Below are 26,540 nucleotides of genomic sequence, written 5' to 3'. Positions count from 1 at the left end.
TCCTTAGGGTTTAGGGCAGTAGAGCATTTCTGCTGATGTGGCTGTGAATGGAGGTCAGAGGTTTGCATATGGAACTGAAGACAAAACTGGGAGAAGACATTACAGGACATGTTTGGAAGAACAGGGACTACATCCAGTTTTTTGCCCTTCCCACTTCAGCAGAACTGAGGACTAAACTCCCCAGCAATGCAGCAAGTACATGGGCTGGGGCAGTAACAGGGAGGCTCACCTCCAAAAGCAAAGCAAAGGAAAAATCAAGCAGGTGATGGGTGAGAAGCCTGAAAATAGGCAGCTGTAGAACTTGAGCCTTCCTGTAGGCGTCCTCTGTCTTCACTCACAGCAGGCACCATGGAGTAAGGTAGATGAGTGGAGAGGGGCAGGAATAAGGAATTGATAGATTTCCATTCTGGGCCAAGATAAGAAATTATCAGACCTAGCCTTCAAGGATTTCTATTGCATTTTTTAAGCCAGGAACGACCTATATTCTCTGGTTTCACCCAATTAGTAGACACCTTCTTCCATTCTCACAAAAACAAAAGCCCCAAATAACCAGACTTGGTTAGCAAAACTGATTTGCTCCTGGGTCACTTTGCAGAGGTAAGGGTGATGCAGATATGCATGGCCTAGAGTGTGTGCATGGGAAATCTGTAAAGCAGTCTGGACTGCCTTTATCAGAGCATTCTTACAACTTCTGAAAACAAATCAGTCTCTACAGAGACTATGAGATAGCTCATGCTGGCTAACACTGGCTGGACAGTTATATCAGGGCAATAGATTTTTATTTTTATTTTTTTCCATGGTGCAGTGGGAAATTGGAAAGATGGAATATCTTAATTCACAGCACGTACAGGGAACTACTTAATTGCTGCAGTCATTTTTCATGCTGAAGTGGACTGCAAAATTTAAACCTTAAAATCAACGTTTAAATACCAGAAAAACAATTTAAAAGAGATCAGCTAGGCCACTTCTGTGTTAGAAGCTGGGTACATTTATCCCGTATTATCTAATTGCTTCTGCGTTATTTACTTAAGCATTTATAAAAGATTCAGCATCAAAGCTGGGAATATAGTTGCGATGAATAATTTGCATTCTTTATTCAGTGTAAATTAATTCAGGGCTTCAAGCACTATGGGAATTAGCATTATATGCACAGTAAGAAGGTTTAAATGGAAGTGTAAACCGATGCATCGGAAGTGTTCCCACTGAATGTTTAAAGCTTTATTTTTTTCTGAGCACAGCTCATTCTGCTTATAGACACTGGGGTGAAAGAAGATTCCTGTTATTAACAAGAAAGACCCTCTTGTTAACGATGCTTAAGAGGAAGACTTAGCATAAGCCTCTGAAGGGATGCTCCAGTCTAGGAAAGCAGTAATGTGTTCACTTAAGTCTGTCTGTGATATCATGCTCCTGGTTAGGGTCCTCTACATCTTTCTGCTCTGGTACTAATGTACAAATTTTCTCAAGGATTATCATTTGACAGCACTTACTGTAGCTGGGACCAAGTTCAGGTTGAACATTCGTCGACAAAACCACACAAATAATACAGAAATACATTCTAACCAGGCCACCCCTATTAACCAGGAGAAGAGAAGCACTTCTGTGTAGTTTCAGTGATTTACGTTCCTTGTTTCATGAGCACTGGTGGAGATAAAGATCCCATAAAGATGTTTCTCTTGCTATTTAAGCAAAACTCAAAGTTCTTTAATGGAAGAAAAATTGAAATTAACCCAAAGCACAGTGGAAAGATTTTATTCCATCTCCTCAGGTCTAGATTTGGGCATTATCTACCAGGGAATGCAAAATGCCTTGCGTTATTATGCAGTGCCTTAGAAAATTTGCCCCCAAACTTGGAACTTGACACTCTCAAATCCCATCTTCCCTTAATGAAGCACTCTGTGCTCACTGAACTTCTTGCTGCATCAATAAATCATGTATAGCTCTCTTCCTGAATATCAATAAGCTTTAAGTCTTTAGCGTGGAAGCCATCATTACAACTCATCCACTGCATCAATCAATGAAACCATGTACATGCTTGGGAGCATAAAAGCCATAATTTTCCAGGACCATACACAAACTGGACAGTGTTATTAGAGGGCTCGAATAACCCGGTAAGCGTCGCACACCCAACCACGTTAGAAGCATGCAAACAGATTACTCACCTCAAGCACAAGAAAAGCATAAAGGCAACTATAAGGGCCCCTACTGATATACAGTGCCCCAGGTAGTTTATGATGAGAGCAATCTTGTAATGGAGCGCATACTTCCTCTGGAGGTAAAGAGATAACATGATTAAATCAGCATGACTCTCTGAGCACTGACATTAAGGAACAGTTAATCAGTTTAGGAAACAGTAATTACTTTTCTCGACTTTAAAATGATATAATAGCCCCAGGGCTGATGCCTATGTATAAGCCAAACATGCGGCCCAGGCACAGAAGTACATGCTTAGTTTCATTTCAGTTTGGGATTTGTCCACAGCTTCTTTCAAATCTCAGCAGAAAAGTTCTTTTCCCCCCTTTTTCTTCAATTTCCACAGGATCTATTTCCATCATCATCATACTTTAAAATTTAGGTAACAAAGCTACAAAAGACACAGGCGATGATCTTCTAGCAGTTGCAACACGTTACAAAACATTACTTTGTTAGAAGACTACACAGCCATAATGAGCCAGGTTATGCTACTTTCCTTCTCAACTGGTTTGGTTTACATACAGAAATGAACCAGTTGTCAGTGTGAGTAAACAAGAAGCCTCTTCCATATGGACAGATTTTACTCTGAGATACTCTCCTTGCAAGCTAAGATCCTTATCTTTCTGAGGGCAGAACTGATGCCGATCGAAAGAGCTGGAATCTGGTCTTGTCTTCTCAGGTTTGAGAGAGCCTGATGAAACAGATCTTGTTTTTAGCAGTGACCCAAGCATGTGATGAAACTTATCGTATTAGGGTCTGTTTCCTAGGATGCTGAGGGCATTAGTGATAGGTTCTTGATCCTGTAAATGAAAAAGCATAAGCACTCCCACCTAAATCAGTGTATAAATCAGCGTATTTAGCAATGTGACCAAAATTTGACCCTGAAGTAAATGGTGGGCTGCTGCTGGCTTCAGAGAAAAGAGAAGCATCTCCTCTCTTGGCCTGATGGAGAGGAAGAAGTAGAAAAACACTATTCATGTAAATACTGAAGATGGTTAAACACTGACAAGAGATTTACTACTTAAAGAACAAACAGCCTTGGAAAACAGATTTTTTATTTTGGCATTTGTTTCTTTTCAGGCTAAGCGGATCTTTCCACAATTCGGGATGTTTGCCTCCCTCAGGAAAAAAAAAAAAAAAAAAAAGACCTAGAGTCTAAATTTCCTCCCTTGTGATAAAAATATAAAACTAAAATCCTGCGAATGGCATCGGCTTTCTAATTTTGGTGGAACCTACTTTGTTTCATTTTTCTAACAATTTCCCTTAAGGTTTTCTTCCAGTCACAGGAATTTGTCAGTGAATGGATGTTTGGATGAAACTACAACCAGCAGCAGTAGTTAATCTGCTTCATTGTTCATCTTCCAGCACTTTGCCAGAAAGCAAGCGAGTGAGCCCTCTTGGAATCATTTTCACAATGAATCCTGCCTGTATCTTCAGCACATGGAGTAATGTGCTGTTTCTGGACTGAACTCAACCATGTAAGGTATTTTTAAGTCTATTATGAAGTCCCCTAAAATAAATTTCCTCCTGCACGGGCCCATTTTCTGAATTGCCTTGAGGAGAAAAAAACCCACAAGACCTGAATTCCACCCTAAGCTTTATTTATCTTTAAGTCACCAGGTCACATAAAGGGGAGGAAAACACACTTCAACCGATGTGCCTACCTGAAATGCAATGTTGTTTTATTCCATTAGTGCCCTAGCAAACTGGCTTGTTTATTTTCTTTTCTGCTTAATTACTCATGTAGTGGTAGAAGCCTTCTAGAAGATGGCAGTGTTTCTGCCAGGCCAAGGATCCTGCTCTTTGAGTCTGGCCCTTCAGCTTGCTCCTGTGGCTCCTAAGCACTGTTTCTACTTCGTTCCAATTTTCAGAAGGTATGGTTCAAAACATAAGAAAATTGATTGGAAAGAAAAAAACATAATTGAACTCCTCTTTGACACACTGATGCTGAAGGAAAAACAGGCATACATCTATTTTTTTCCTGTTGTTGACACTAACAAGGTTTCCTGAAGGCAAAATTCAAATATCATAGAAACAAGAACTGCCTCGGTGCCTATGAAAAACTAAGCTGACAGGGTTGCAAGATCACTTCCCACCAGCCTACATGCAATCTGCATCTCTGGTAGAATTGGAGACAACACCTTCAGGGCTGAAAAACACGTGCCCAGAATCAGTCATGTGTTGGCCAAAGCTGGGTTCGTGTAAAATACTTACATAACTGTTCTGTCTCACCCTCTTGAAGACTGATGCATTTAAAATGCTAACAACCTTCTCCTGCTACACAATATTCCTCTGCTTCCAGGAAGATGTTTCACTCCACTAAAACGCAGATTTAAATCCTTTTCATGGCTCAGAATTAGGGTCATATTAGAAAGGAAATAGAGAAGGAGGTGGCAAGGACATCCGCTGGCTGTGGTTGGCAGGGCACAGCAGGTCACATCACTAGAGCCCTCTTCCATGCCACACCTATGCCTGACAATGATGCTGTGTCACAGAGGGCAACATCATTTTCCAACAAGCTTCTACCAGGTAAACTTATTTCTTTACTTTTCAACAACTTTTAAAGTCTCAGTTAATAAAAAAGCCACTGTCTTTCCAGGGACTTCTTTGCTGTAGTTAGGACATAATTGCGAACCTGTCCAAACCAAACTGGCCAATGATCTGGACTAACAGTCACCCAATGCCAGCCCTTGTAGCTCTCCAGATGATAAGATACTTCTTCTTCTAACAGAATTTCCTGACAGGTCCTGCCACTGTTCCCAGCACACCTCTTCCTGTGAGGTTTGAGTTTGACCTGTTTGAAGACACTATATCTCCTCTTAAAAGACTTCTGGAAGCAGAATCACAGAATGACGGACTGGTTGAGATTGGAAGGGGCCCTCTGGAAGTCATCTGGTCCAAATCCCTGCTCATACAGGGACACCTGGAACAGGTTGCCCAGGACCACATCCAAATGGAGAAGTGTATTTGTGAAGTGAGCTGCTGCTCAAAAAAAACCCACTTCCTTCTTCGGCTTCTACTGCTTCTGCTTTCTCCTAATACAGCCCTCCCCATTCCTCCTATCTTTCCAGATGTCCAAAATAAGGGGTCTATCTCACCTAAGGGGCTTCTTAAATGTTCATTGTTTGGGCAAAGCTGACTGCCTGGCACTCCATGAGAGTCAGGCAAAGGGGATGAGTGTGTCGCAAGGACAGTTCAATTCTTCCTGCAAAACATTCAGGGTAGTGATAATTCAGTCCCTGAAGAGGCCTCCTTATCCCTCTCTTGGCCATACAGGGAAACTGGATGACTAGTTTGGACCAAATGTGTAACTTTTAGACAACTAAAGACCAGCTGAGGTGAATCTTAACTCAACTGAGCACCAAACAAGCCAACGAAAAGACTCGCTGCTGCCGAATCGAGGGAAGAGGCAGTATTTCTGCACAGGCTTTTTTTGCTTTCAAGTGGGAGCTCTCTCATCTGCCTCTGAACTCACTGCTTTCCTGTCGTGAGCCAGCTGGAAGCTGGGTAGCTGTGCCTGACGTGACTGTGGTCCTAAGCAGGATGCATTAACTTAGGCCCAGCATGGTCCTAACTCAGCTACACAGCTTCGGGCCCCCTTGAAACAACAGCAGAGCTGATTTCATACCCAGCTGCCAAAGGCCACATTGACAAGCCCATAGCTGTTAATTTATAGCTTTTTACGAAGGCTAAAATATATTTTTTGCTGCTTGAGACTCTCATTTGTCTTCTAACAAGAGCAGGGATTTGTGCCAATTACAGCAAAGGTCTCTTTGATACAGGAGCTTGTAGGCTGAGGAACAGCTTTCCATTTATTACACATTATGCCAAGCAGCCAGTTGGATCAAAATGACTCCTGTACCTCTTTCTGGTGCCTGGAGAAGATGCCAATTGGTCACTGAGAGAGTGGGATTCAGGCTGACATTGTGACAACTACTTTTGGGTGCATATCCAAATCTGCACCAAGAACTGAAGCAAGGGATGGGAACAATTGTGCCACACACAGGCATCCAGTGCCCCTTGAGGTGCACGCAGAGGACTCTGATCCTCCTGGTCAGCCCTAGTGACAGACCTCCAAGACTGCAGCTGATGGACACATCTCACGAGGCCTGTGGCATGCCTGCCAGATGCACGCAGACACACTGGGGCATTTTAAACTACACTAAATAACTACATGCAGGAAACTAAATCCACCCAAAACGTCTATCTAGGAGCAAAGCAGTCCCAGAGCACGGTTTTATCAATGACTGCCACAGGTCACAACCACAAGCTAAGCACTTATGTATGGAAGTAATCCATCAGGGAATGTGTGCTGCAGGAATTTATGTCCCCTGAGACTGACCCCCAGCTGCAAAAAACCTGCAATTTCCCTTGCTGCATTGCCAACACGGTCATACAGCTTGTAGCACTTGACACTGGGCTGATCTTGAAAACTCCTGTTTCAGTCTCCATGTATCAGTCATTGCATTTCAAGTCAAACTATGTCCTTTCTTAGAAACCCAGCTGTAAGTGGTCAGGTTTGACAGCGGTGTTGTTTTCTGTGTTAAAAACACAAAACACAAGGGGTACGTCCTGAATAATACATGGCATCTGCTGTGATCAGAAAACAAATAACAATGGACCCACATGTGTCCTAGCATCTCACCTTTAATCAAAATGGAGGATTACACAAATCCATGGGGATTTTTTTTTTCTTGAGATCACAAAGCAACCCAAGCATTCATCTGTAACACTGAGCATTATGTAGAGATTTAGGAAATATTCACAAATATTAATATTTGTAAAGCTTGTCACAAATCTTTCAGGATCTAATAAATGAATTTTTAAGCTTTAGCAAACAAGGGTTGGGGGGGACATCTGCACTTCCCTCTGTTTAAGGAACAAGCTATTTAAGAAGTTTTAAGCTATCACCATAGCTGCAAAGTTTTTCAAAGCAAAAACAGAGCAAAGGAGATAATCCCGTACTCTAGTCACAACACTTCTTCAACCTCTTCAAATAAAACTCCTCTGTATTCGCCTCTGCAGAGACAACAACTGCTTAGGTTATGCAGAAAAACACATAAAGAGTTTCATTAAAATGCAGCAGCATTTTCCTGAGCTCGTACAGCAGACTGCTACTGTCAGCTCAGGTTTCCCATATGAGGTAACCCACACCAAAGATTTTTAGTCGTTGCCCAGCTGTTTACCCCATTCTTTAGCTCAGCACTGGATGCTACACTCCACCCTCCCACCTTGCTCAGTTTTAAGAAGTGGTTTCACAGAAGTGCAAATCCACCTCAGTCAGAGCTACCACGGGATGCTTTCCCCTTCAATCCCGGTCAGCCTTTTACTCCCTGCGTTTGCCTTACAACCTGCACTCCTGCAATAATACAGTACGAAGGTGCAGGGAACCAATCCAGCTGAAAACTGACCCAACAAATCAAGTGTTTCCACTTTCAGTGGGAAGGAAATACGAGGATGGGCTGAACTGGGGTGCCCCCCATTTAGATCAGCTTGATTTGCCATGGGACCCTCTCCACTAGGCCAGACAACCTTGAACATTACCAGTCCCGCTGGAGGGCAGTCCTGCTCTGGTGCATTTCTTACTTTGTAGAAGCCTCCAGTTTTTTTTTTTGTTTTGTTTGTTTGTTTGTTTTGTGGGGGTGGGATCCAACAAATTACCTAGCCATAAATAAGAGTGGGTACTTCTCAGCACCTGGTGTGTAGTTAGTTACCCGTTTTCCCATTCATTTGAGAAAGCCTGCATTCAGCAACACGGATCTTAACGGGACGGATGGCAAGCTACAGCCAAGCCACATCACGGCTGTTCTGGGTGCAGCCCCTGAGACTGAAATCTGGATTAGCTCTGCAAACAGCTTGCAGCAGGCAAGACCTTGTCTTCCTCCTCTCTGTTTGAAATTGGCATGGCATTACTCCAATGGCAGAAAGAGTGGAAAGAACCCCAAAACCTAAACAGGCCTGAGCTGCTGGGCTCCATCACCCCTGGCGGAGAGACAGGACAAAACCCCAGTGTTCCTGTGTGTCCCACCGTAGCACTCAAAGCAGGGGAAGGGAAGGAGGACATGGCAGGGAAGGCCTGAAGGTTTAAACTGAACGTCTACGATGCCTCCAAAAAAAGGTGTGACATTTGAAAAAAAAAGGACAATTTGCAATTGCTCGCAGCTTTTCGGAAGAGGCTTAACCCTTTATGCTAATTTCATTTTGTACACTATATAATGCAGGGCTGGCTCATTTATTTTTTTTTTTTTAAAGACAGCTGGGACCTGAGTATGCTTTTTCATATTTTTCTGCTGCTGCCCCTTCACATGTTTGCTGAAAGGAAAATGGCACACAGATCTAGAAAGGCCAGTTGTCAATGAGACTTCAGAACTGGCAGGTAGGGGGTTGAATCAGATAATGAAAGTTTACATTCCACTGCCAAAGAAGCTTTTGGTATTATTGTTATTATCACTAACATTTACTGTAGCAGCTGTAGGCTCTCAACAAAGCTAGGATGGATCTGCATAAACATATACCACCAGGGACAGAGTGAAATAAAGCATCCTTTATTTTCTAAAAGCTATGTGTGTAGAGGATATGGAGAGAGGATAAATGATTTGCTGAATTCACAGAGAGGATTTGTTGCAGAGACAGAAATGGAATCCAGCTCAGAAATCCTAAATTAGCGTGTTAAACTTAAGCTGGGCTTTGCATTCATATATGCTGAGAAATGACATTGAGAAGAATGAAGGGAAAGAAAAATACAGACCTTGTCATCCAGAATAGGCTCGCACTGGGAGTAGTTTATCTTGGAAGCCCACGTTCCATTGCCCAGGCATTCTCTGTAGGCGTTTCCTGGTAGGGACCAAAATAAAAGAGAGATGAACACTCTGTGCTGGACTTTAAACAGACTAGCAAATTCACATATTTAAGAAGAGGTCAACAGTAAAGATTATTCACAACGAAAATCAACATATCCTACTACTGTGAGGACGGAAGACTCAAACAGCCTGCCAAGGAGGGAAGAGGACAAATAAAAGACATCGATGCATCTGGAGACAACGCATTTTTCAAGATATTTATTGATAAGAGTTTCTATAAGTAAACAGGAGTGACATGAAATATATTAAAAGAGCAATCCAAGAGAAACTTATTGCAAGTGTCTTTCAGAAAGCAGATAAATGGTGTATTCATAAATGGGCAGAAAGGCTTAGGTCTGAAGCGCTCCACTAGGAAGGGCATGCAGGTGGTAAACTTACTGCTCTACTATCCTCCCGCTTATCCCACTGTGAACAAGAAGAAACATTCCTGGATATTGATTTTCTAGTGGCTTCCTCTGCAACAGCATTATTGGTAAATCTTCTGTAAAGATTCTGAAAGAGGAGCAAGACAACCACATCTCCCAAGCCCAGAACAGGCAGGTGCTGGGGAGGCCACATGAGAACAGATTTCAGAAATGGGTACACCTAGAGTGGGATGTGTTCACCCATCCCTATGAAAAAGAACCCCCTCTGATCTCTTTCCAAGGTGTCATTAAGTGAAAATCAGCAATTACTTCACTGAAGAAGAGCGATTTCATGTCCAATTGCATTGACACCCTGAGTAGCTCTGGGAACTGCATACATTGGAGGTAGGGAGGAGGTTTCAGCTTCTGGTAAGCACTCCTCTTCATCAGGAGAAAACTATGCAGTTTTGCTGCATAAACTACCTTTCTGCATCCATCAAAAGTACAGCTAGTCCCAAGAAATAGTTTTTTTCCATGCTTATTTTGAACTGACTTAGAAACAAGAAAGTTAAAATAAAACAGGAAATTCAGAGAGATCCCAGAGGATACATACAAACAACTTCCTAATGAACTCTTCATGATGTCCTTGCTGCCCTTTACCCAGCTTCTTGTTGGGACTTTGCCATGGTCCTTCAGTACTAATTCAACACCCAGCCATCAGGAAAATAAAATGTCAAATGAAAGCATCACATTGATGCTTCTAAAAGTGCTGTTGACAACAGCCATTGAAAAAGCCATTGAGAGCTTTGAAAAGGTGCTTTTTCCTACAGAGGGGGGAAGTCCGCATAGAAAGCGACAAGGAATAGTTCGCCTACAGCTCCAGGTTGCACCATATTCATACATAGCACCAGATTTCAGTCTGTTCTTTTCTATTTGCATTGTTTCTTTTTGGACTGACAAGGCCAATAAAATAAAATGACTGGTAACATTTGGGTCAACTACTGAAAACTGTGCAGAAAGTAAGGTCATCAGTTTCCATTTCTGTCACTGATTTACTGGTAAAATCATGTAATTTCATGTCCTTATAAGAAAATCAGATACAGACGGCAATTTTCTGTGCTATTGTACATGCAGTTTTCCCCTGAGAAGGAGCAGGTGATTAAACTTCTTTCCTCACTATTATTGTTCAACATACAAAACTAAATGCGTCTCAAAACATCTTTTAGTTCCTTCTCTGAGACCAGATTTCAGTGAGGTTCAAAGGTTGGATCCAAGTTTCAACCTTAAAAGACCCTGTATTTGGCTCCTCCTTATGGCCAACAACAAAGCTCCGTGGTTGCTGATTTTGAGTTTCTGTATCAAACATCTGGCTCTCCAGACACTGAGCGGGAAGCTTCGGTACTTAATCAGATCCTGAATCCCACTTCCAGGACAGCGTCCTTAAGAAACCCTTTATTTTATTTATCCCGGCTCTTCTTTTTCCTAGACATATCGCATCCAAAGAAGGGCAACGAAGCTGATAAAGAGTCTACAGAACAAGTCTAATGAGGAGCGGTTGAAGGAACTGGGGTTACTTAGCCTAGAGAAAAGTAGGCTCAGGGAAGACTTTATTGCTCTCTACCACTACCTCAAAGTAGGTTGTAGGGTGGTGGGGGTGGAGGGTGGTGGGTGTTGATCTTTCTCCCAAGCCACAAGCAATAGAGCAAGAGGAAGTGGCCTCAAGTTGCACCTGGGAAAGTTTAGGTTGGATAGTAGGAAAAAATTCGTCACTGAAAGGGTTGTGAAGCATTGGAACGGGCTGCCCAGGGAAGCGGTTGAGTCACCATCCCTGGAGGTATTGAAACCACAGTTAGATGCAGTGCTTAGGGACAGGGTTTAGTGGTAGGCTTGGCAGTGCTAGGTTAATGGTTGGACCAGATAACATTAGAATTCTTTTCCAACCTAAATGATTCTATGATTCTATGATTCTCTTCTATGATTCTACCTTTGCAGTGTGGAGACAAGAAGCACAATGCTGTGAGACACCTGAAATGTACAACATGGCTATGTTAAGTCCCTGAGAGGGAAAGGCATATTTGAATCAAGAAGTTATTTATCCAGCCAAAAGGAAAACCACTCTTCTTCTGATGTTCCTCTAGATAAAATATTGATAGCAAACAGAAATAGCTTGAAGTTGGGTGTAAGAGAGGGGAAGTGTCAAAATTAGGGGAAGAAGACTCATTTGACACTTGGCCTCCCTAAAACATTTCTTAGTTGAAAGCAAGTTTTAGGATTGCTTTCTTCATCCCGACAAACTTCTTCCACTCCTCATTGCTGTTTCAATTTTACAGGTATGGAAACAGGAGCAAAATGTGCGCATGACATCCTGAAAGTGACTTGGCAGGACTGCGACAGAGCTGTGAACCAACACAAACCAAGTCTTCTACTTTATCAGGCCACGATGCCTCTGTCTCCTGCACTGCATCTTCTCTGCTCATTGCAACCTTTTCAGAAAGATAAGTGACTTTCCACAGAAAGGATGGCCACTTGAAAATCCCCCCAATAGTAAATGAATAATATTTCTCTCCATGTGAGCACGAGCTTAGCCCTTCAAGGATTAAGATCCTCAGAACAACTCCAACCAAATATTCACCTATGTAAAAAGGCTCCCACGACCTGCAGGGAATCACTGGGATGGAGACACCCAACGATTCCCCTGGGTTCACACTAGCTGAATGCTACATTAAGCATTCATCGGAGTTTCTTTAGTGCTTCTGTTTCTTACTGATAGGCATTGAAAATGTGTCTTGCCCCAATCTTTACCATCTGGCCTAGGAAGTTGGTAAATGCAAAAAGGTTCCATTGAAGGCCACAAAACTTTGTTTTCACTCGAAACCTTGCTAGTAAAATGGGTGGGAGTTCTGTAGTCAGTCTGGGATTTCATACAGATGAAATAGGTATCTGCATGAATCCCAGTGATAACAAATATATTATTGGCCCATTTCCCTTTGAACACAGAAACTCATGTTTTTAATCCAAAGGAAATATTAGAGAACAGATCGTGATTAGCAAAGCAAGATTAAGTGTAATGAAGGCCATTCATTTCCACCTCCGTATTGACGTGCAACATGAAGAATATTAGGGGTTACAAAATGCACCCCTGAGCTCTCTTTCAGTGCAAACGCAGGAATCCTACACAACATGCACAGCAAAGCAGTGTGGCAGCTCATAAACCCAGACCTCTTACAGGGTGAGTATCAGAAAAAGAGGAGGACAAAAATCAAACTCTGAATTTCTCCAGTCCAGAATCTCCTCCAGCATCAGCCACGTCTCGGAAACAAACATAGCAAGTAGATCTGACTTCTGGAAAAGTCTCATTCCAAACTGCAGCAGTCATAAGTAATTCATACTCCAAAGCAAACGTCTTTCATTCTTCCAGATGCCTTATAACATTAGTTCTAATAGCCACATGGAAACAAGTTTCTGATCATACCGACTGTATTTTCATGTATCTCTTTTAATCACATCAATGATCATCACTCAGAATTTTAAAGCAGAAATCTCTGTTTTAGTAAGTGAGGTAATACTAGAGGGCAAGAGCCTCACTGCAGGCATTCTGAAGCTGCAGCTCTTGTTCATGCCCAGATCAGTCCCGGGGGATATCATCAGCAAATGTCCCCAAAATCTTGGGGATATCGGACCAATCACTTATGCACTGGACAGAGGCTTCTTGCTTTCAGTCAGCCACAACTGAGTTGTGCGTATGCTTGTATACCTCCTCACAGAAGACCCTGGATAAAATAGTGTCAGCTTCAAATGAATCACAGAACCAACAGCCAGAGATCTTACCAAGAGACTTCTATGATCTCTTTGGTTACTGAACATACAGCAGAGTATTCCCTCACACCTGATTTTCCATTGAGAACTGGGATTAATGTGCTTTTGCTATAGAATTCTTGTGCTTTGAAGCACTATGTACAGAAAGAGCCTAGATTAAGTTCATTTGTTCTTAATCATTGTCATGAAAAGAAGAAGTACAAAGAGTCATGATGAACAACTCCATTGTGGAGACATACAATGAAGAGAAGAATAGACACACAAGCTTTCTATGGCAACAATAGCTATTGAGAGCTATTAGCACAATTTCTTTTCTTTCTAGTGAAATGGTGGCAATTTTCATTTCCTTAGACAAATGGCATACTGAAGAACCCGGTATGTTTTCTTTTCATTTCTCCCGCCTTACTGATTTAATTCTAAAGAACACAAACGCAAAATCAATTAAGAGTTTTTTTGGTAGTTAAAACTTTTAGTTACCTGTGCTCTGTGTGCACTTGCAGTCATATGATACAACCGGACAAGCAGATTTAATCTTCATGCAAGCAAATAACGAGCAGTAGATGACTCACGATGACACAGGCAACAGACAGCCATTATACACATAGCTTCTGATACATAATCCAATATTAATGCCTATGCCTCAATCTATGGCCTCTTCCTCGACTTTGAAAATGTTGACGAGCAACATTTCTGGCACTTGCTTGCTTCTGCTTAATCATCAGTCCAGGGAGCAGGCAGGGAGGTAAAAGGGAACTCCCTGAATAGAAGGAAACATCCCATAGTGCTCGGACTGTCACTCAGGTTGCTAGTGTCCAGAAATTTTACCTCACCTGCTCCAGGCCAGCCACTATAACATCCTCATTTTCATATTCCCTCTCAGGGCCAAATCACTCATGGTGATCACGGTTATATTCTACCGATAAAGCCAATGACAGCTATGGCTCCATTCCCAGAGTCAACTGCAGCAGTTACGGCCCCTCCGACAGCACACTGCAATATCCTCCTCTACCGCTCCTGCTCTGTGGCTGCTGTTTTGGCAGCAGGATGCCAGACCTTGATTCTACGCACCAGCCAACATTTCAGCTCCAGCTGTCTAAAATTAACTTGGAAACTTTTATTCGCCTCCATACCCCAAGATAGTGGAAACACCAACATCTGCAGCGTGGTGAGGATGCTGTAGACAGCAGTATAGTGCCTATTTGCCCTTACTCCAGCTTTTGAGAAAGGCAGGCTTAGCTCAGTCTATTTTTTATGGTTCTTCTCTGAATAAAGTTAGAAAAGCAACTACGGGAATGTCTCATTCGTATATACACATACAGAATCACAGAATAGTCTAGGTTGGAAGAGACCTCCAAGATCACCGAGTCCAACCTCCGACCTAACACTAACAAATCTTCCACTAGACCATATCCCTAAGCTCTACATCTAAACGTCTTTTAAAGACCTCCAGGGATGGTGACTCAACCACTTCCCTGGGCAGCCTATTCCAGTGACTAACAACCCATTCAGTAAAGAAGTTCTTCCTAATATCCAACCTAATCCTCCCCTGGCACAACTTTAGCCCATTCCCCCTTGTCCTGTCACCAGGCACGTGGGAGAATAGACCAACCCCCACCTCGCTACAGCCTCCTTTCAGGTACCTGTAGAGTGCACAACACTCTATACACAACAAGATTAAACTTTAGACTGGGTATCCCAGCAAAAGAAGGACAAGGACCTGTTAGAGCAGGTCCAGAAGAGGGCCATGAGGATCCTCAGAGGGCTGGAGCACCTCTCCTGTGAAGAAAGACAGAGAGCTGGTGACGACTCTTAGCATTCAGTGTATCTGCTTCAGAATTGCAAGTGCTTACCTGAACATTGTAATTAAAATACCAATAACCAGTACCACCAGACAAAAAAAAAAAAAAGAAAGTACATGCACACAGAGTAGCTGCAAAAGGTGTGCCAATAGGATGCTACTATGTGCTGGACCAACTTTAAAACACAGCTTGGGATCAATGGTTTACATCATCGTGAGAGGTAAAACCTTGACCTTAATTTCATTTCCAACAGCAGACGTTGTATTTCCAAATGGAATAAGCAAGGACGAGTATTTGATGAGTGGCATTACTTTATTTTTTTTTTTTTTTATTGCCCCTGTTGAAGAAGATAATACCTTTTAGGCAGCAGTAACCCAATCTGTATAGATTGGCCTGGTGGCAGGTTTGTATTTAGTCAGCAAAACTCTATTAAAAGTATGAAATAAAGAAGAGACGAGCAGAGGGGAAAGGTAAGTGGATGTAATTCTCAGCAGGCAGTTAACCACATCCTTCCAGTCATTAGCAGGTGAAAGGCAATTCGAGACATTGCATGCAAGCACTGCTGTAATGGATCTTCCCTTTGACAACTGGAAATAAGTTGGTTTTTAACAAGATTTTAGTCATTTTGCTGTCCCTCATGCAGGTGACTTTGCCAAGGTTTACATTTCCAGTCATCATTAGTTAGAAAAAGCAGACTTCCAATTTATTTCCACCTTTTGTCCTGGATCCCATGTGTATGGAGCAGCCCTATAATCATGAGACAAGTTCATTTCCTACTGGAGTTAAGGAATAAATAGGGAAATGAATAAATAAATAAATAAAACAGTCTGTTAAGTTCTGAGCTGTGCACAGCTAGGGGTATCTGACTGCTCTGACAGCTTGCTGATCCATGTTAGCTGCCAGCCAAGCTGAAATGAAGGTCCTTCAACCAGAAAACCAGAACCCCCACTGAACAAACTCCCTGGAAAGCACAAACTTTTGGAAAGTGGAGTTAGCCGTGACTGAGGCAGCCTCAGAGAACCACAGATGCACCAAATAACTGAAAGAGCACAGGGGGGCGTGTTGTCCATCTCCTTGCCAGTAGGATTTGTTCAGTCCAGATTAAAAAGCATAAACCTTAAGAATTTCTAGTAATCACTTTGTAAAACTATTTCAGACACTCTGTTAGATTTCTTTACCGGGAAGCTTTTGTTGATATCTTAGACTTTTTTTTTTTTCTCTTCTTCTTCCTTTTTAAAGACTATTGTTAAACTCTTTTTGCCTCTGTATTGTCCTCTGACCAAGTTGGATAAGTTGCCTTGTTTTTAGAGGGAGCCAGCACAAACAAGGGAAGATCTGTAACATGAAAATAGGTTTGGTGAAATACTGGCCTTTCAGATCAGATAAGAAAGGGGAGAAGACCTGTCTCAGTCTCCAGCCTGAAGCTAGATGCCATTTTCTCCTCTGATTATTTTTTAAACACAATTTTGGGGCAGCCAAAACCACTTGTTAAACTGGGTACATTTTATCCAAATTTTATCCCCCAGGAAGGACATAAATGTTTTGACATTTTCGAATTACATTAAAAACACAAGGAACAGAGGAGAAAACCAAACCAAACCAAACCAACCAACCAAAAAACCATGCAGACATTCCAGCCTCAGACATCATGGCCCATGGGGAGCTTCAGCTCTGTTCCTTCTGTTCCTTACACTGCAGGACTTCAAGAGGAACTTAAGCCAGTTCCCAGGTTCATTCCTTTCACAGCACCCTAATCACTGGGATATTGCAAGCTTCTCCCAGTGCTTCCTCCGCTATTTAAACTAAATAGTTATTGCATTTTATTGTATTTTTGTATGTATTGGATGTATATTATATTTTTGTATGTATTTTATTGTATTTTTTAAAAAGTGATATCCACCATGCTTTTGTGGGGAAAAAAAAAGTTCAATTTCACTTGTGATTGGACTTTCCATCTCCAAATAATTTTTATTCATTTAAAAGTAATATTCAGAATAAGCCATTTTTCTGGGTATCAAGCAAAGTATTTTTTTCTTGTGTGCTTCTCTTCCATGATATCCAGTAAAAACAACAGGAATTGCATAAATTCCCCAGATTGACTGCTCAGAATTTGTAGGATTCAGATCAAATGAGACAGAAAAACCCTGTGTTGCATAAAGTACACGTCACTTCATTTGTATACTATTCTTAGCCTTTTTTCAAAGCCCCAGAAAAATAGCAAGCTTCTAAAAATAGGGACTGAATCACGGCCTATACATTATTTATTCATGTGCCATCCTTCCCACCCGAGATCTTCGGTGGTTTTCTTCTGATTGTTGCAGTGACAAGCTAGAAACAGGTAGGATTCACAACGCACCAGTACACTGCTTGCTATTTCTAGAGATCAGAAGTGACAGCGGTAGGTAGCACTTCGATATAATTGTAACAGCGCTCAGAAGTGCAGGAGACTGAAAAGAAAAATCTCTCTCCACATACTTTATTTGTGAATGAGGGATATTCAGACAAAAATAAGGAGAGGAATGAAGAGTTATCCAACCGATGCTTATTACTTTGTATAGCAGCCAACATCATCCTGAAAGCTAGCCTTTGTGCAAAGAGAGGTTTTCTTAGATGTCATGTTGTTGGGGCTTTTTTGACATTCATGTAGAATTATAATGCACTTATAGGAGAGGGTTGGAAGGCAGATAAATAATACTTTAGGCAATAAATGATCCCCTAGAAAAAACATTTCTGACCTCAGCTTTGTCTAGCTCACCAATCTGATGTCTTTCCAGCCTTTCAAGCACGCAAGAAATGTTGCACAGCTTTCTATTGTTTTCCTTTGCCAGAAATCCTAAAATGCTTTATGAGAAGCTCCAACTGTCTAATTATGCTCACTTTCTGTATTGATTTCCTATCTGCTAAAGAGCTCGAGTGATTCACACAGGTCAGGTAACATGTCAAAAGCAAAGGCAGAAGCAGAACCTTTTAGAAGTTTAGAACTCTTCCAGACTTTAGAAAAACACTTCTCCAGATTCCTAGCCCAAGGCCTACTCCATTAGGCATACTGATAAAGATTATGCTCTTGCCCACACCTTTGTGCACACTCTTGCACAGATGCTCTTAGTCATGCATCCAGCACCTCTCAACATAACTTTCCTTAAACAAGTTGAGTAGGTTTAATACGTGTGGGACTAGAAGAGCATAAAAGGGCATTCAATATACACAGCTCTTTTGCTCTGTATCTATTTCTCCATCTCATTTAAAACAAAACAAAAAAACAAAACACCTAAGTACAGAAGTCCAAGAATCAACCTTTACTAAATACTCAGACCTGGATCCCATGTGGACCTCCTTCCTGGGCCAGCCAGCTCTTACCCTGCTTCTCATTTCAGAGATGCACCTCCCCGGGCTTGGCTAGATCTGTGGCTGGGCTTTCACTTTACAACAGTTGATTTCAGGACCCACAAGATGACCTCTGTACCCCTACCTCTTTTCTTCATTACTGACCTAAGCAAGTCCCAGCCCATACTTTCTGATGCTGACGGACCTCCACTGCGCTCAGCAGATCACTATTGTCCTAAGCGAGACACTTGCTACCTGGCAGCAAGTATTCTCATTTCAGCCCCTTAAGAAAGAACTGAACTGTACAAAGCAGTCAGAAATGTGCTTCTATTTAACTTTGTCCAATTAAATACCTGTTAATATAAAATTAAACAGAAAGTAGACATTCTTTGTGACTTTTCAATCCCCTTCAAGTCAACTCCACACAGTTCTTCTCAGGAAATACAAACATAACTTCCAATATTTTTCACTCTTTTGAGTCACTGAAGGCTAACAAAAAATATTCCATAAGTTACATCTCTGATATTGTGCACATTCTGTTTCTTTACAACTTCATTTTGAACTGTCTCAGGATTGAGGTGTGACGAGTGGCAGGGTATCCCAAGACGATTGCCCTTTTCCAAAACAATCTCTCCTCAGAAGGATGATTTGGGAGCTATCCTAGAAGCTGCTTTCTTTGTCACATCTCTTTACAACTCCTATTAATCAATCAACAAAACAATTATTATTCACACCTACGATTATCATCCCTAAATGTTATTAATTCCTTTAGGAAATTATTTCTATGCTTCTGAATAAGAAAACTTTTGTTCTGAAGTACCAGGACCATGCTGTTACAAAAACAATCAAGGGAACACCAGGAAGGAGGCAAAGACAAGTGAACAGGCTCACAAGCATTCAATAAATGCTCAGTTGGCTCTGCTTTCACAAATAGTACACAGTTCTTTTTTTTTTTTTTCTTGTACAGAATGACATGACTGAGTTTGAGCCACATGTGTCAAAAGAATTAAGGAAGAGTAAAAAGGAAAATAATCCCTCATTTTCTGTGTCTGTCAAAAAGCGCTTCAGTGCCTGGAACTAAAAGCATACCCTGTAATAGCTTGCAGAGCTCTTTGTTTTGAAACATACGGAGACTACTTTCTTCCTGTGTTGTGCTACTGCGTTGAACTTGACATGAAGATGCAGGGCGAGTCTGCAGCCTCCTAAGGCTATTTGCACTTTGTGGCTAATTCTCTGAGACAGCACATACAGCAACGTGACTGCACGCAGAACCCAATGATCTTCAACACAGAGTCCTGTGTATCTTTAAGTGGAAAGAAAAGAAGGAGATTATGAAGCAATCTGTATTGAATCTGTATGTTCCTCAGGTTATCCTTCACCTGGATGTCAGCATGTGATAAAAAATAAGCAACACCAACCTTTTCATGCTAGCTGAACAGAAACAAGGATTTGTCTCCCAAAAAGACTGTTCTGAGAGAAAAGTCTGAAATCCATACTAAGCTTAAGTTTTCCACACACACCTATTCAAATTAATCTCTGCTACGAGGCCAGTTATCCCACACAAGACCGAGCAGGCATTTGGCCACTCATTTAACATTCACAGACATCACCTCTGATTCAGCAGGTCACAGAAACTTGGATCACTGGAAGCTAAATAAAACAGCACCCAAGAACGGTCCCTCTTCATGCCTGCCCTATTCTTATGCTCCTCCCTACAGATGAAACAGAGCTCAAGATTAAGACACATGAATTCTGGCGTTATGATGCCAATGCCCATATGCAAGTGGCAGTTACAATGCACAAGCTGCTAGATAGATACTGAGATGCCCCACGGTGTCCAAGGCAGTCACTCAATCATGGGCATCAAAAATTGTGATGGAAGCTTACGTTTAAGCAAGTGAATGGATCCCTAGCGACTGCAGCCACCACGGCCTAGACTGAGACAAAGCTGATCAGCAACTGTTCACTTCATGGAGCTGATTTGATCTTCATGGTCCATTGACTACTTCTCTGTTGACAACAGGGAGAGCTCAATCACATAAAGTACATGCAAGTACCTTTATATATATATATATATATATATACACATACACACACGTGCTGGGCTGAAGCCCAGTTCATTTCTCAGCTTGACTGACTAGGAGAGCACTTAGCTATGAAGCAGATCACTGACTAACCCCCTTCTGAAATGCTACCAGGACAGCAGCTGATAATGACGGTTGATCTTCATAATAATTGCCTCTTAGTTGAAATTCAGAAATCAATTAGTCACTTGCCATAATTACTGAATGCACCAAGAGATGGCAATGACAACAAGGAGAGGTGTAGCTCTACTTCATTACCTGTAGGTAAGGCACAGTGGAGTTGAGAAGCACTATGATCTGATTAGCACAGTAGTGGGAGAGGGGAAAGGAGCCTGAGGGTGGAGCTCTCTGAGGACAGCTGACTCGAGAAGACAATTTTTACAGCCTAATGAGATAAACGAGTCCCAGTGTGCAGCCTCCCTTTCGTCTCATTTCTGCTGAGGTAAGTGGGAACGTGGGGACCTGTGTTCTCACAGAGCCTTCACTGCCTGGAATTCATTTAGGAACTTGGTGACCTTATGAAATCTGAGTTGCAATCACGTAAACAAAACACAGCAGCTGTATGAATAGTTTGTGACAGAACACAAAGTCAGTGTTCACTGGGAATCCTGACCCAGTCCCAGTTAAGGACTCTGGAAAAATAACAAGCAAAGTGGCTGAGAAAGGGAGGAGATGGTGACTAGGAATGGGAATGGATTCCAGAATGGGCCCATCCACGTTCTACTTGCCTGGTACAGTTAATATGCCTTTTGACCTAGAATTCAGATGAATGCTCCAGTCTGACAGAAGAGGCTGCAAGCGAAAGGCAGCACACAGGAGAGACAAGGGCCTTTAGAAAATAAGAGTGACTTGGGAATACAGGGAGAGATATCACACGTTACACAGGGAACTAGTCCTGCTGAAAGGTCAACAGGATCTACAAAACCTGACTGCCCCAGACTCAGCATTTGGGTTTCATCTGTTAAGAAGGTTCATCATGAACAAGAACAATTGTTCAGATGTGCAAGGATTTTTTTTTTCTCATGTTAAACTCTTGTTTTGATCATAAATCCAGTATTATATTTCTTATTACAATGCCTTTTAGAAAATTGCAGTCTTATGAGACGATTCTGATAGATCTTGTTACACGTGTGCTGGGTTAACAACAGTGGCATGCGTGGTGGTTTAACAACAATGGGGCAGCTAAGCACCGGCATGCTGCTCAATTTAATCTCCCTCCTCAATACAGCAGGGGATGAAAATAGGATGAAAGAACAGCTTGTGGGTTCAGACAAGGACAGGGAGATCCCTCACCAGTTACAGTCACAGGCAAACCAGACTCAGCATATGGAAAACTAATACAATTCATTGCTTTTTACTAACAGCGAAGTGAGAATTAAAAGCAAACTGAAGAACCTTTCCCTATACACCCTCTTCTCCCTCTGAGCAGAGCAGGTGAACAGGGGAATGGGGGCTGCACTCAGTCCCTGATGCTTCATCTCCGCCGCTCCCTCACGGTCCCTCTCTGCCCCTGCTCCACGCGGGGTCCCTCCCACGGGATGCCGTCCTTCCCCAGCTGAGCCTGTAGGGGCTGCCCACAGGCAGCAGCTCTTCAAGACCTGCTCCCACACGGCTCGGTCCCACGGGGTCCATCCCCCAGGAGCAAACTGCTCCAGCACGGGTCCCCCATGGGCAGCAGCTTCCCCAGACCCCCTGCTCCTGTGTGGGCTCCTCTCCACGGGCTGCAGCTCCGGCCCGGGGCCTGCTCCTGCGGGGGCTCTCCATGGGCCGCAGCCTCCTCCAGGCCACATCCACCTGCTCCACCAGGGGCTCCTCCATGGGCTGCAGCGTGGAGACCTGCTCCATGTGGGACCCATGGGCTGCAGGGGGACAGCCTGCTCCACCAGGGGCCTCAACACAGGCCTCAGGGGAACTGCTGCTGCGTGCCTGGAGCACCTCCTGCCCTCCTGCTGCACTGGCCTTGGGGGCTGCAGGGCTGCTTCTCACATAACTCTCACCCCTCTCTCCCAGCTGCTGTAGCACAGCAGTTTTTTTCCCCCTTCCTTAACTCTGCTCTCCCAGAGACCCAACAATCACCACTTATGGCTCAGCTCCAGCCACCAGCAGTTCCCTTTTGGAACCATCTGGAGCTGGCTCTGGTCTGCCATGGGGCAGCTGCAGGGCTCTGCTCACAGAGGCCACCCCTGCAGCTTCCCAGCTACCAAAACCTTGCCACATAAGCCCAATACAGCATGTCTTAGGATGTCTGGACAAAAGCACAACATACACTCTGTCAGCTTATGCTGGGCTTGGCAGCCAGAAAGCTCCTCGTCTTCCTTAAGCCTAAACATCTAGTATGAGAGTGCAGGGAAGAAACAATCTGCCTACATGGGAAAACCAACCAACAGGAGAGAAAAAGACTGCAAGCATAGTACAGATAACTTTCATAACAAAACATGATATAAGAGCTTAAAAAAAATCCGAATGGTTCTTGGCAGATAAAAGCCAGCCCACTTTGCTGAGACACAATTCTCTTTCCAAAAATGTAATTTCAAGAAGTGGATAAGAATTGGGCAGTTTCTACCAATTTCTGTGAAGTTGACTTGATTATCCTTAATACCAAATCCCTCCTAATCACACTATTCTGCAGGATAAGCAAAATATTCAGCAACACCAGAAGCCTGAATTTTGATTGTGGAGATGACTGCTGATGTGACAGGATATAAATAGCTCCTTTAAGCCAGCACAGATCAGGACTGTTTGATATAAGAAAGCAGAGCCCCTGCAGATACAGGGAAATAGTAATTTTAAGTCTTAAAGTCCTATTATACCTAATAACAGTAGCATGCCTTGTGCTGATTGTCTCTCCCTGTAAATACCGTCCTTCTCCCACTGGGGAGCAGGATAAGGAAGGTTTAAGAACAACTGCATGAAAATACTCGCTAGAAGAAAAGTAACACCCACCTCAGATCCTTCTTCTTTCTTACACAGCCAAAAAATAATAATAATAATAATAATAAAAAAACACTTATTAAAGAAATGACTTTAAAGAGCACAGGGCTTATGTTACAGTTTTGCCGTCCTGTCTACTAGTTTTTCTATCCCTTAAACTAGAGCCAAAAGGCTTATTGAATAAATAACATAAACCAAGCACAGCACTGCTATGGGGGACATCTTTATGCTTTGTCTGTGGTAAGAAGAGAGGCAGGCATTAGCTGGCTTTGTAGATGCGCTGTGCTGATAATGTACCTACTTGTTAGGTCCTGAATTTGAAAGTCCACAAACTGCTAAACCACCCAAGGCTCCCCTTCCTGTGCTTACATTACTGCTTCGATTCCTGTAAAGGCTGCCGCATTTGTATGTTTCCCTAAAGTGTAGCATAAAACATAAATCATGTGCCCATCCCTTCCCTTCCTCTAGGACAGCATCTGTCAAAAGTTTAAATGGAATCGGAAAGCTGACAAATACAGTTTCATCTAATGTACATTAGTACTGGACAGATATCAGAAAATTAAATGATTTAAGTGATATCACAAAGGAAGTGAAGAAGATTAGTTTTGAGAGGGAACTGTAAAGGACCACATTGTTTCGTGAAGGTTGCATTGGTGCACACACCACCTCCTGAATCAGAAAGGGCAGATCAAAGATGCTCATGTGCACGATGGGACTCTGCAGAGTTCCTTGGACTCTGTTTCAGTCCAGCTTCCCAAGGTATCTCCCAGCTCCTACCCAAACGATCTTTCTGCTCAAATAAAATCCCCCTGGGCACAATTTGTTGAGTGATCACACGTGGGCCAAGAAGACCATGCTTAATCTGTAACAAGCTCAGGCAGGTGGGAAGAGGAAAAGAGTCTGTTCCCCTGACATAACCTTATTAACACAATGCATCACTCATCTGGAAAACCTGCTGTTATGTGGGAAGGTGCTTTCTGATAATTATCACCTGATAATTATTGTCTCTTTGGGGGTTTGAAATGGCATGGGAGGGAGAAGGAGAATTTTAAAATCTCTTCTAATTTTATAGCACATAATGTGTTCTGTCAGCACATGCTGTGACAGTCTAAGAAAAGCATTTCACCAGCTTCATTTCTTGGCTAAGCTTTCAGATGGATCTTAAAAGCCTGAGATCATTTCAACTAGGAGTGATTGCTAGGCCATCTCTGAAACTTCCCACATGGCTTCAGGTTCGCTGCAGTTTGGTAAATGCGGTGTGATATCTTCAGCATTGTCACACACACCTCTTCAAGACTCAGACATATGTGGTTCCAGTGCTATCTGTAAAATTCTCCAAAAAGCCTTACTATGAAAAGGATCAGGTTTTCAAACCTGGCCAAAAGCCATCTCTATAATGGTAGTCAGTCCTCTGAAGATAACTACCTTCTGTTGGAAGCCCACCTCAAGGAAGGACAATTCTCTCTGCAGAGAGGTCATTATACTTCTCTCCAAGCACAAGTTTCAAGTTAATACTGATGCATTTGGGCAGCCTACTAGTGCCAAAAGACAAAGGAGACCCTGTGGCAACTGAAGTTTTGCCCACCATTGCAATCTCTTAGAGCTGACCCACAAGTAATGAGGTGTCTGAAATGCAAAGGTTGGTGATCCTCTGTGTCCCAAACTGGTGCTACCAAAGACGGCAAAGAACACTGCTCTCTTCGAATAATTCACCGCGCAGTTCCGTGACTACAAGGAAGTGGATGGAAAGGCAAAGCCATTTCAGACTAGCACAAAACATTGCACATATTGCAAATACCCTGTTCTCAAGTTTGATGCACTGCTTTAAGGACAGGGCAGAAACCTTATGTTGGTGGGATAACTCTCCTCCCAGTGCAAAAAAGAGCATTCTAGACTTCTCAGAGCACTGAAAGTGACTCTCTTCATTGTTTCAGCTTAGCTGAGGTGTCTCCTCAGCATCCATTCATTTCCAAGACAAGCTTATCTCCATGTCTACCAGTCTGGAATTACTGGATTTTGTTTGCTTTGAAGTCAGACTGCTGACACCTTTAATTCCTCACTTTCAGGCCACCTTTGTACATTTTATTGCTGGTTATAATTACTGTCTTTTAATTTTTGCAGTCCTGCAAGAGACTGGAGGACATATACTGGAAGTGGATACAATAGCCCAAGCTTTTCCGTGCTGGTTTCTAAGTCATCAGACCCACGTCCCAGAAAGCTAGAACTCCCCTTCCACTTCTGTGATTGCTAAGGAGCTTGTTCTAAATAAAAGGTTCTTCCCCTATATATTACTTCCACCACCATCCTCTCCTCAAGCTGACTATGCAGGCCTTCTCTTCAGCTCTAGAACTGAGGCTTTCAGAAGCCAAATTTGTTTGTTTCACCAGCTACAAGTTTATGTACCACCTTTCTGGGGAAAATGCTGGCTTCAGGTATTCTGAAGAAGCAAGACAAATTGGATCCAGACTGAAAACAACCAATGAACACAGGACATATATATATTTCTTTAATTCAGGTTAGTCTGCCAAGACTCTTCATAGGATGGTTCCCAAAGGACAATGCAAGCATTAATGAGGCACTGGGGAAAGGAAAGAAGGAGGTGAGGAGAGCAAGGCAGGCTTCTCACCACAGCACCATCCCTAAGCAAATGATGCATCCACCAAGGACATCAGCCAAGAACTTAGAGGGGGAGAAAATGCTCTAGGTGTTTCGCAGAGGATAAAAAAATTGGTGAAGTGTGATCCCACGACATATTTGAAGTGTAATACATATAGCTGTACAAACAGACCATACAGCAGGATGTTGTGGAAAGTTCCTATCATTCAGTAGCTGACTTTCCTTGCTCTTTAAAGAGCTGCAAATTTCCTGTCACGTTGACATGGGAGATAGGCACTAAGACTGGTTGTTTACAGTGATAATGCAGGAAGACAATTTTTAGAATATACAAAGAGAAATAGAAGAAAAAAAAAAAAAAAGAAAAAAAAAGGTGTCTTTATAAAGGTTTGCTATTTCCTTTCAAGAACAGCAAGAAAATAAAAAAATTACATGTCTGAAAGTGCTCATTCACCTAGAGAAGTGTTCAGTGTTCACCATTCACTTTCATTTAGACCAGATTCTCCCATTTCGACACTTAGTACTTTCCCTGGTAAAAAGAAAAGGAAATCATTACTGAGCACTCATAAATTAAATTTC

The 26,540-nt window shown here is 42.5% G+C and overlaps 1 protein-coding gene across 5 annotated transcripts in view; it reads right to left on the bottom strand.

The window, feature by feature from the left end:
* CRHR2 (corticotropin releasing hormone receptor 2) overlaps positions 1–26,540 on the bottom strand; it is a 157,511-nt gene that overhangs the window by 59,541 nt on the left and 71,430 nt on the right. For 4 of the 5 annotated variants that reach the window (XM_035318451.1, XM_035318452.1, XM_035318449.1 and 1 more), the window contains 2 exons: positions 8,939–9,024; positions 2,160–2,266 (listed from right to left, as the gene is read on the bottom strand). In XM_035318451.1, coding sequence (XP_035174342.1) covers positions 2,160–2,266; positions 8,939–9,024 — 193 coding nt within the window. The remainder of the gene's footprint in view (positions 1–2,159; positions 2,267–8,938; positions 9,025–26,540) is intronic. The other variant, XM_035318453.1, reaches the window with a different exon arrangement.

This window comes from Oxyura jamaicensis, chromosome 2, assembly GCF_011077185.1.
Source record: "Oxyura jamaicensis isolate SHBP4307 breed ruddy duck chromosome 2, BPBGC_Ojam_1.0, whole genome shotgun sequence".
Taxonomy (NCBI): Eukaryota; Metazoa; Chordata; class Aves; order Anseriformes; family Anatidae; genus Oxyura; species Oxyura jamaicensis.
This window is presented reverse-complemented; position numbering and strand designations above follow the sequence as displayed.